We start from the raw sequence: 8570 nt of genomic DNA on the forward strand, positions 1-8570 counted from the left end.
CGCCTGCTTTACATCCTCGTTGGTGGCGCGTGAGTTTTTCCCATGTTGATAACATCCAGCCTTTGAAAAGCATTGTGGCAAAATGCCGTGACATTGAACTTAACCGTTGCCACCATTGTTAAGTGTGCAATTCAGCGGCAGTGAGTACACCGACATTGTTCTGTGACCGTCACCACCGCCCAACTCCAGAACACTTTGCATTTTGCAACACTGAGGTTCTGTCCCTATTAACCCCCAGCTCCTTGTCCCCTGCCCCAGCCCCCTGCCTCCCGGCGTCTGCTTTCTGTCTCCATGAATGTGACTCTTGGAGAGAGACCACGGAAGTGGAATTCTACCGTATTTGTCCTTTTGTGACTGGCTTCTGTCACCGAGCACAACGTCGTCGCCAAGGTCCATCCATGTTGTAGCAGGGCCAGAATGTCCTTCTTTTTTAACGCCAAAAACCATTCCATTGTGTGGATGCGCCACGTTTTGTTTATCCATTCATCTGTCGATGGATCTCCTACCTCTTGGCATCGTGGATAATGGGGGTCTGAACACGGGCGTGCCAATATCTCTTCCTGCTTCTAGTGCTTTTGGGCGGGATTGCTGGATCATATGGTAATTGTTTAATTTTGTTGAGGAACCGCCGCGCTGTTTTCCACGGAGGCTGCACCATCTTATATTCCCACCAGCAGTGCACAAGGGCTCCGATTTCTTCCCATCCTCACCAACACTTGTTATTTAACACCCAGCTTTTAAGGTTTTGTGAATGTCAGGCAGTTATCTATTGCTGTGGAACAAATTACCTCCAACCCCAGCTGCTTAAAACAACTAGCATTTATTGTCTCACACAATTTCTGAGGATTGGGAAGCGGAGAGTGGCTGCAATGGGTGGTTCAAAGTCTTCCTCTCTCCCACCGGCCCCAGATACCGCTGATTTGCTTTCTGACACTACAGATTAGCTTCAGTTTCCAGAATGTTATATAAAACGGAATCATGCAGCGCATGGGTGTGTGTGTGTGTGTATGGCTTCTTTTGTTCAGCAGGACAGTTTTGAGATTTGTCCCTGTTTTGAGTGTCTTGGTACTTTGTTGATTTTATTTATTTTTAAATTTTTGACATAAAGTTTATTCATTTATTTTGAGAGAGAGGGAGAGAGAGAATCCCAAGCACAGAGCCAGAGCCGGGACTCAAACTCACCAACCGTGAGATCATGACCTGAGCTTAAACCAACAGTTGGAGGCTTAACCAAATGAGCCACCCAAGAGCCCCAGTAGTTTGTTGCTTTTTATTGCTGAGGAGTATTCCTCTATGGGATACACTCTGGGTTGTGTAATCCATCCCATTGATCGGACATTTGAAGAATGTTCTTGAAAGGGGGCAGAGCCCAGATCCCAATGACATGCGGGGTGGGTTCAGAGGAGATTTGGAGGGACCTTGCACTATGAAAGGTAAGGGGCAGGCATCTGGGAGTGGCCCGGTGGATGTGACTTGCTCAGAAGGGCACTGCTGGTGAATGGGCGGGTGGGCAGCAGAGGAACCAGGCTGCTGTCACACCAGAAGGGACTCACACAGGGGATACTCAGAAGACTTGGGGAGGAGGTGAGGGAGAGAATGATCCAATCTGGAGGGCAGCGCCCTGAGGAATAGTGAGGGGGCACCTCTCCTGGGCTGGAGGGAGGGGTCATTGAAAGGATGGATTCCAAAGAGTTTTGACCTTGCCCTCTCTCTCTTCCATTCCCTAAACCTCAATTGTGGGCACAACTCCTGAGGAGGGAAACCCCAGCCCCCTGCTTCTGGCCACATCCTAGTGGAGTCTGTCTTCCCCATCCCTCCAGGACAGGTTCAGCCAGGTGCCAAATGCCACCCCTCCCTGTCCTGTGCACGGAAGCCCCCCAGTTTCAGACAGTAGTGAACTGCTCGTGTGTGGGCATGCAGGCATGTGATGGGGAAAGGGTTGGGGCAGAAGGTGCTGGTTCTTTGGGATGGGGAGGGGGTGGCTCAGTCTGGAGAGTGGAGGCATCGGAGGTAGAAGCATTGTGTGTGTGTGTGTGTGTGTGTGTGTAGGGGGGTAGGGGTGTGTGTGTGTGTGTGTGTGTGTGTGTGTGTGTGTGTAGGGGGGTAGGTGTCCTAGCAATCAGCAGAGATGGAGGAGGGCGCCTGGCATCGGTTGGCCAGTGCGGGGCAGCTGAAGACGGCCCTCTCTGTCCTCACACTTCTACCTTCTCCGGGCCCCAGTCCCCTATGGAGGTCCTCCACTGAGACCCTTGCGCCGGTTGGTAAAGACTCGCTCCCACTCCAGCCGGCTGTGCTGGGCAGCCTCGGACAGGATCTGCTCTGCTCCTTCATGCACCAGTTTTGACACCCCCCCCCAACTTGTACCCCGCCCCCCAAGCTCGGCTCTGCCTGGATGCTTTTGCTGACCTGACACAGGAGGGGGTGGAGAGTGGAGTGCCCTGCCCCACAAAGGGCTCGGGAGCCTCACAGCTCGCTCTCCCCCCTCCCCATCCTTCCTTCTTGTGTTCTCCCCAATCCTACCCCTAAATTCCCACGGCTGCATTCTCTCCGTTGCCCGCCTCCCCAACCGAAGTAGGGGTTTCCTGGGGTCTGGGAAAAGCTATGGGTATGAGAGGGGCGGAGGCCCGCGGGGACCCTGAGGGGCCGGGCCTCCGCGGTGGAGAAGGCGAGGACTGGGACCAGGGACACTGAGCCGCGGGATTGGCTGACTGTGCACGAGGCACGATGGTCCCGCCCCCTGGTTGCCAGGGCCCAGCCTATCCGCGTCCAGGCGGGCCTTGGTCGCCAGGTGGTTGGGGTAAGGGGCCGGGGCAGGTGTGTCTGTTTGGAGGAAGGGACTAAGCCCTGTCGGGACCCCAAGGGACTCCCTCCCGAAGCCCCAGCGGCTGGGGGTCTGGGGCCCTCGGGCGCAGCCGCGGAGAAGCCGCCCCTCCTTCCACCGCGCCTCTCCCCACCGCCGCCGGCGCGCTCCCGCCCGCCGCCTCCCGAGTCTGGATCGAGCGCGCGCGCCCCCGTCTCCCCTTCGGCGGCCGAGGGGCGGGCCCGGCTCCCCGCGCCACCGCCCGCAGCCCCCTCCCCTCGCCTGCGGGCCGCTCGCAGCAGCCCCGGCGCTCCCTCCCGGCCCCACCCCAGGCGACCCAGCGTGGTGAGGCGGGCGGCCAGAGCCCGAGGTGAGCGCCGCGCGAGCAGGTGGAGCGGGCGGCGCGGACCCGGGCCCGGCTGGGGGAGGGGGACGGGCTCCGGACGCGGCTCTTTGTCTCCCCGAGCCCCTTCGCGGGCCGCCGGGGCCGCTCCTCCTCCTGGCAGGTGCCCGCATCCTCGGGGAGGGGGCTGGGGGCTGGGGAGGGGACCAGGGCGTGCGCTCCCGTCCCTCTCAACTGGAGCCTGTGGCAGACCCCCTGTCCCCAAGGCTCGTGGTCCGGGTCTCTGAAGGGGCGAGGGGTAGGGGCGTGAGTCTCGGGTCCTGAAAGGGGGCAGAGGCGGGTGGGCTGGGGCAGGGCCTCTCAGCTTTGGAGGAAGGCGGTGGGGGTGGGATTAGGGGACAACCGTGAGCAGCTGGGATGGTGAGTGGGTGAGTGGGTGTGTGTGGGAGGGAAGTGGATCGAAGCCGAGGTGCGGGCGCCTAATGGGTGGGGAAGAATCAGCGAGGTGCCGGGACCCGGGTCCCTGCGGGCAGCGTAGCAGGCAAGGAGCTGGGATGCTGATCTGTCTGTCTCCTCATTAGGTGCGGGATGGACAAGAGGGACAAGAGCAGGGCGGGGACCGCCACAAGGACTCCGTCTTCTCGCCCTCCGGGCCTTCCCACCCCCAGACCCCCAGGGTCTCCTCGACCCCCTCCCCCCGTAACCAGCGCGGCGCTCCGAGTTCTGGGAGCAGCGGGAGTTGCAGGGCGAGGGCCCCTGGCTGAGCGAGCTGGGGGTACCCGGGCAGCCGCTCTCCCGGAGGCTGCGCCCCGAGTGGGACCAACTCGGAGCGCTGGGACAGTCCCCCGGAGTCCAGGTACCCCACCCTCTTTCCGCCATTCAGACCCTGGCTTTTTGCCCCACCTCCCCACTTTCCTTCTGAGACTTCAGCCTCCCCTTCCTTGGGGGGGGGGGGCATCGCCTTGACTTGGCCTTCTTCCCCCAGCCTCCAGGCCCCCCGCTGTTGGGAGAGGAGAGCGGGCGCCTGCCAAGACCGCAGGCCCAGGCTCTGTCTCTAGCCCGGGACGTGTCAGCGGGACCACCAGGTAAAATGCCTTCCCAGTCCTTTTGGCAAGGGCTAGTGTCACTATCGGGAAACTTAATTTTACACATGCATTGGGGGAATGGGAGCATTTGCAGGTCACTGGGCGCAAGATGCGTCTCCTCAGAGAGGGCACTGGTGTGAAAATGCAGACTTGGGAGAAAGCAGAGTTCGGTCTTGAGCGCGGCCACTCCTGTCCCTAGGCTAGGCTCTCTTGCCCAGAAGGGGCTTCGGCCCCCAGCTGAGGAACCCGTGGTCAGAGGAAAGGCCCCAGAAACACCCAGAAGGAGCCCACTGAGCGCCGGGGCACGGAGAGGTACGTGGCCTGGGGGCTTGGGTGGGGAGCGGGGTTCCTGGGCAGTGAAGGGGACCAGCCTGGAAGTATCGGTGACCCTTTGGCCTTCTACTTCGTCCCCAGACTCTTCCGGGCCCTCCCCAGGCGCCCCTTCCCCAGCCACCTCCCGTCGGTCCCGGGCTGCAGGAGCTGAAGTGAGTCTCCCTCGGGCAGCTCCGAGTGCCCGGCCGCGGCCTCCGGCCGAGGCCCCCAGGAAATCCGTGAGCAGTACCCCGCAGCATGCTGCCGCGGAGCCGAGCCCCGCCGCCAGGAGGCGACCCAGCGCCGGCGGAGGCCTCCAGAGGCCAGCCTCGCGCCCCTTAGGCTCCAACGCCACCCCTCTGTCCTCTCCCGCCCGCTCCGCGGCCTCGCCGGGTGGAACACCCCGGGCTCCCGGGCATCCCTCGCAGCCCAAGTCGAAAGGGCTGCAGGCTCTGCGCCCCCGCCAGTCCACACCTCCAAGGAAGGGCGCTACCCCAGCGCCGGGCTTAAATCCTCCAATAGCCACAGCCTCTCCACCGGGTTTGAAGGCACAACAGGCACCGCCTCCGCAAATCACAGGCACACCCCTGGGGGACACGCTCCCGCCATCTCCACCGGCCACGCCTCCTCCCCACCCGCTCCCCTGTCCGTTGGCCACTCCCCCTTCACTAGCCCCTCCTTCTCCCTCTGCTCCACTTGCTCTGCAAACCCTTCCCTCTCCGCCGGCCACACCCCCTTTGCAAGCCCCACCCACACACGTGGGTACCTCCTTTCTGGAGGCATCCAGCTCTCCTACAGCCACCTCTCAGGCTTCATTCTCTCCATCAGTGTCACCACCTCTGCAGAGTATGCCCCCAACCCAAGCTTCTCCACCTTTGCCCTCTCTTCCGACTCTCCCTTCTCCTTTGGCCACACCTCCTTTGTCGGCTCCTGGATCACCAGCCACGGCCCCTCTACCACCAGCCACGTCCCTTCTACCAGCCTCTTTTACTCCAGCAACTTCTCTGCTGAATCCACCCTCTCCCCAACCCACACCCCCTCTGCAGGGCTTTTCTGCTTTGACTACTCCCCCTCCACGGACCAGTCCTTCCCTATCTCCTACCCCTCTTCAGGCTCCGCCCTATACAGTGACCACACCTCCCACGCAGGACACTTCTCTGGCCACATACTCTCCGCAAACCTCTCCCTGCCCTCCGACCAGTCTCTCTTTGCAGGATTCTCCTCTATGCTCTCCATTTCCTTTGGCTTCACCATCAATGCAGGCTCCGCCCTCTCTCCTGGCCCCGCCCCCTCCACAGACCCCACCTCATCTGGCCCCGCCCCCTCCACAGGCCACACCCTCTCCGACCCGGTTCCTTACACAGGCCCCTGTCTTCCTGGCCTCACCACCTCTGCAGGCACTCTCTCCCCTAACCACACCTCCTCCACAGACTCCAGTCTCTCTGGCTACACCCCCTCTGCAGGCCACTCCCCCTCAGCCCTTGCTCCCAGTTCAGGCCCCACCACCTCTGCAGGCCCCTCTCTCCCCTCCAGCTTCACCCTCTCTGCAAAATTCACCCACTCCCTTGGCTACGCCCCCTCCCCAGGCTCCACCTTCCCTGGCCTTGCCTCCTCTTCAGGTTCCTCCCTCTCCCCCTGCCTCACCTCCTCCGCGGGCCACTCCCTCTCCCCTGGCCACACCTTCTCAGGCTTCACCTTCCCTGGTCTTGCCTCCTCTGCAGGCCTCTAGTCTCCCTTTGCAGGCTCCTCCCTCGCCCCTGGCCACGCCCCCTCCCCAGGCTCCACCTTCCCTGGCCTTGCCCGCTCTACAGGCCTCTACTCTCCCTTTGCAGGCTCCTCCCCCGCCCCTGGCCACGCCCCCTCCCCAGGCTCCACCTTCCCTGGCCTTGCCCCCTCTGCAGGTCCCTCCCTCTCCCCTGGACTCACCTCCTCTGCAGGCCCCACGCCGCCCCCCGACCCCAGGTCCCGATGCCCCGATCCCGGGCCCACGGCTGACCCTGGCGCTGGCCCCGGCTCCGCCGCCACCGCCCTCCCGCAGCCCGTCCAGTACGCTGAGCGGCCCGGATCTGGCGGGCCACAGCAGCAGTGCCACCAGCACGCCGGAAGAGCTGCGCGGCTACGACAGCGGGCCGGAGGGCGGCCCCGCGGCCTCCCCTCCCGCCGACGCGGAGCTCGCCGCCTGCCACCCGGCCTCCTGGAGCCGAGGTCCCGCTCCGCCGCTGGCTGTCCGCAGCAGCACCCCTGGTAAGCAGCCCTCTGACCGCGCCGAGCTGTGGGAGGGGCGAAGCCCGGGGATGGTAGGAGGGCGGGGTGGGAGGCGGGGCTTCCCAGCTCAAGGGCAGGGCAGTTGGGTCTGGGGCGGAACCGAGGGAAGCGACGGGGCCTCGCGGCGAGAGCCCAGCTGCCCGCCCCGTGAGCCCAGTCTGGCCTCTCTCTCCTCAGGACCGCCTCTGCCTTGGCCTCCTTCTGCCGGGTCGGGCTCCGCTGACGGCCTGTGCACCATCTACGAGGCTGAGGGGCCCGAGTCGGCGACCCCCGCCCCAGGCGCGCTGGATTCGGGGCCTGGGCCCGGCGCGACTGGGGGGAAGGCGGTGGCTGCAGCAGGCGCGGGGGCGACCTCGCGCGGCGCGAAGCAGGCGCGCCTGGGCGAGCTGCCGCTGGGGGCGCTGCAGGCGAGTGTCGTGCAGCACCTGCTGAGCCGGACGCTGCTGCTAGCTGCGGCCGAGGGTGCCGCGGGCGGCGGTGGCGGTGGCCCAGGGGTCGCGGGGGCTGGTGGCGTCGCGGGGGGAGCCCGGACTGCGCTCAGCGACGCCGAACTGGGCCGCTGGGCTGAACTGTTGTCTCCCCTGGACGAGTCCCGCGCCAGCATCACCTCGGTCACCAGCTTCTCCCCGGACGACGTGGCTTCCCCGCAGGGTGATTGGACGGTGGTAGAGGTGGAGACCTTCCACTGAGCCAGACCCTCAGCCCCGCCCGCCATACCCATCCCTGCCTTAGGATCCGCCCCTCTGGCTGCGCCTCTGTGTCTTAGACTGCCCGCCTGTCTGCTCTCCTCCGGGAGTCTGGCTCCCGGTGGATTGGACGGAGCCCTCTAGAGCCCTAGATTTTGGGTCAGGCTCGCTACCCACCCACGCCTCTGGCCAAGGTCTTCCCCTTGAGCCCCGCCTCTTTGGCCTGGCAGCTCTCCGACTCCCCTCGAGCCCCGCCCCTTCCCTCGGCCTAGGCTCCGCCCCACGTCCTGTGTATTCTCTACCACGCGCTGCCCGAGTTCGCAATAAAAGCCGGGACGCTACAGCCTGTGCGCCTTCCAGGTCGCCGAGGGGCGGGGGCGTCCACCGCTGGGCGAGGAGAGGGGCTGGGCCTGCCGGTGCTGGAGGCTGTGCGGTCGGCGGGTTGTAGCTCTGGCTGAAAGCCTCTCGCGCACCACGCAGATGTGCCTCTTTACGAAGGAAAATGGGCGCGCGGGCTTGGGGTGGCATCGGGTGCTGCTGAGTCCCCGCGGTGCTGCGCGGCGCCCCCACGACGTGCGTGAACGTGGGCCTTGTCCCGTGTGACTTAACGGTGGAAACGTTAGGCTCAGGAGCGGCCCAGTGGTATTGCGCGACCGAATGGATGAGCTGATGCGTGCCCCGCCTTGTTGAACGACCGAAGCTCTTCTACACTTCCCTAAGGGAGCCGGCAGCTCTTGCAGGGAGGGGGAAAGACGTGGGAAGGGCTCGCCCAGGTCCGGGGCGAGGGCGGGGGACCCCTTCCCGAGGCCCTCTCCTCACGGTGCGCGCCCTGCAGTGCCGAAGGACGGGGAGGGGTCGCCCAAGAAGCAATGGCAGTCTCAGTTCCCTCCTGCGCCCTCCCAACCCGTGGGCACACTGGCCTCCGCTCACCGATGAGGTTCCGATGCAGAAGGTAGGTCTGCAGCCGGGCCCAGGACTCCTAGGGGACAGGATCCTCCCGGGTCCTGTCCCTGGGGAGACGACTGTGCTGAGACGGTTCTGCAGGGAAGGAGCAGCCTCTCCCAACGTTGGGTGGGAGA

General features: G+C 64.2%; 1 protein-coding gene across 1 annotated transcript; it reads left to right on the forward strand.

Moving 5' to 3' along the window:
* Nucleotides 1–3119: 3119 nt before the first annotated feature.
* PRR36 (proline rich 36) lies at nt 3120–7837 on the forward strand. The gene is made up of 6 exons (XM_039251601.1): nt 3120–3170; nt 3725–3999; nt 4129–4228; nt 4428–4540; nt 4643–6784; nt 6983–7837. The coding sequence occupies exons 2-6, from the start codon at nt 3732–3734 to the stop codon at nt 7492–7494; spliced, it is 3135 nt and encodes a 1044-aa protein (XP_039107532.1). The 5' UTR covers nt 3120–3170; nt 3725–3731; the 3' UTR covers nt 7495–7837.
* The last annotated feature ends 733 nt before the right edge of the window (nt 7838–8570 follow it).

The sequence above is a fragment of the Hyaena hyaena genome, unplaced genomic scaffold (assembly GCF_003009895.1).
Source record: "Hyaena hyaena isolate Hyena2069 unplaced genomic scaffold, ASM300989v1 scaffold_396, whole genome shotgun sequence".
NCBI lineage: Eukaryota > Metazoa > Chordata > Mammalia > Carnivora > Hyaenidae > Hyaena > Hyaena hyaena.

Coding starts and splice junctions, on each gene's coding strand:
- PRR36 (XM_039251601.1), top strand. CDS start 3,732: ATGGACAAGAGGGACAAGAGCAGGGCGGGGACCGCCACAAGGACTCCG. Junction 4,000..4,128: donor GACAGTCCCCCGGAGTCCAG/GTACCCCACCCT, acceptor TTCTTCCCCCAG/CCTCCAGGCCCCCCGCTGTT. Junction 4,229..4,427: donor CGTGTCAGCGGGACCACCAG/GTAAAATGCCTT, acceptor TCCTGTCCCTAG/GCTAGGCTCTCTTGCCCAGA.